The following is a 2,185-nucleotide window of genomic DNA, read 5'->3' on the forward strand; positions in this document are numbered from 1 at the left end:
ACGAACACCAACCCGCGACCGGATTTCGAGTTTACTCACTTTGGACCCCCGATTCGAGGGAGTGCGGATACAGTGTGCGGATACAGTGCGTTCGTCTGCACGATAGGGCTATCCGGAGACGGTTCTCTCTAGACTTCGTCTGCATGACCCCTTAGACTCGCACTTCATGTCTTTGCTTCATGTGTGTGTGTGTGTGTGTGTGTGTGTGTGTGTGTGTGTGTATGGGTGTGTGTGTGTGTATGGGTGTGTGTGTATGTGTGTGTGTATGTGTGTGGGGGGGGGGGGGGGGGGGGAGTGAGGGTAGAGGGAGGACCTTACCTGCAGGGTGATGCACCACTTAGACTCGCACTTCATGTCTTCACAGGGCTGGTACATGCCCAGCGTCACACAGTTCAGTAGGATGACCAGCATGCTGATGTGCTCGAACCACGTGGAGACGCAAGGAGTCAAGGAGAACATCGCCCACACACACACACACACACACACACCAGGAGAACACCAGAACACATCTGACCCTGTTCGACCCAAATCACCTCTACCCACAAGCCCCCACCCCCCACTGCAGCAGAAAACTACAGAGAGTGAAAGGCCTGGTTGGCTTAAAAGGTCTTTTCAAAGTTCAAAGGTTAAAAATGCTTCAATAATATCACAGCAAATTACAACAAACATATCATACGGCCCCATACAAGGTCTTTTCAAGGTTCAAAGGTTAAAAATGCTTCAATATTATTACAACAAATTACAACAAACATATCATACAGCCCCATAAAAGGTCTTTTCAAGGTTCAATGGTTCCAAGCGATTCAATAATATTTGAACAAATTACAACAAACATATCATACGGCCCCATAAAAGGGCTTTTCAAGGTTCAAAGGCTCAAAGTGATTCAATAATATTAGAACAAATTACAACAAACATATCATACGGCCCCATGAAAACGACCATACCTACGCTATGGCTAGAAAGCCATAATGAGAAACATTTCTTTTAGAGATGTAAATAAATTCTTTGCTGCTCTTTGTATCATATCAATTCATAATTGAGTGTTAAGTACAGTCTATTATTGCCTTGTGAGATTAACGTTACTAGCGCTACTGCAGAAGAACAAGGATGCTGCTGTTGTGTTTCCTAATGGGGAGTAACATGGTTTCCCCACAGCCTGTGCAGCCCTTTGCCATAGTTCCTCCCCAGCAGCTCCTGTGCTGCCAGTGCTGGGGAAGCAGCGACTGCTGAATTGCAAAATACAGTATTATTCCCCTGTGACGGCATTTTAATTAGAAAACTTCTGAAGCGCTGATTACCGAGGAGCGGGAAACATATTGTTTACACACACCGAATGGAAATTAGGAGCTCGCTCTCCTTTCCACTTCCACTTCTCCTCTTTTCTTTCCTATTTTAAAACTTTACTTTAGTTTATTCAAGATAACATCACAACACAAGCTAACTCTACGAATTATGAAAAAATCCACTCCACACTCCTCCTCAGACTATTAAAAAGAGAATTTGAGCACCGAACATTGACCGTGTTATAAATTAACAATGAGTAACATCGCCAAATGAGCTAAACTGTCTGAAAACTGAAAAGCCTTTTCTGCCATCATCTTTCTCATAGTTCAATAACTGTATAAACCAGAGCCTAATCCAAATGGTCAGATGCTATTAAATCCCTTGTAAACACAAAAAATGGGTTGCATCTACTGTCACAGTACTGTAACAGTGTGTTATTTCTATTGGATTAAAATAGCATGCACTTTTGTGAATATGACTTACTCCATATATCCAAAGACCATGACTGTTAAAATACTACATACTGCTGCTTTGAGCACAGCAACTATGCAATATTTACGAGATGCAAAAACCCAGTGAGCAGACAGACGCAAATGGACAGCGAGGCATCAGGACAGATCATGGCAGCCCAAATGGTCGTACTCGTGTCGAACCGCTCGGCCCATGTAATATTCATCAAGGTGGACTAAAACCAGCGGGCCCACAGCCGGATGGGTCGCATTTGTGGAACAGCTGTCTGCTGACTTGTCTGGGGTAATCGCAGGGGGGGGGGGGAGGGAGAGAGAGAGAGAGAGGACAGCCACCAGCTAGGCCGAGGGGACAGGGCTCTCTGGCTGGGCTTGTCAGTGTTTGTGACCCATCACCACCCTCTCTCTGAAGCCCTCTGCAGTCTCATCAA

The 2,185-nt window shown here is 45.0% G+C and overlaps 1 protein-coding gene across 1 annotated transcript in view; it reads right to left on the reverse strand.

Moving 5' to 3' along the window:
- cacna1ha (calcium channel, voltage-dependent, T type, alpha 1H subunit a) overlaps positions 1-459 on the reverse strand; it is a 56,457-nt gene extending 55,998 nt beyond the window's left edge. Inside the window, exon 1 of the mRNA XM_031577115.2 lies at positions 319-459. Coding sequence (XP_031432975.1) covers positions 319-459 — 141 coding nt within the window. The remainder of the gene's footprint in view (positions 1-318) is intronic.
- Between the last annotated feature and the right edge of the window lie 1,726 nt (positions 460-2,185).

The sequence above is a fragment of the Clupea harengus genome, chromosome 1 (genome assembly GCF_900700415.2).
Source record: "Clupea harengus chromosome 1, Ch_v2.0.2, whole genome shotgun sequence".
NCBI classification, from domain to species: Eukaryota; Metazoa; Chordata; class Actinopteri; order Clupeiformes; family Clupeidae; genus Clupea; species Clupea harengus.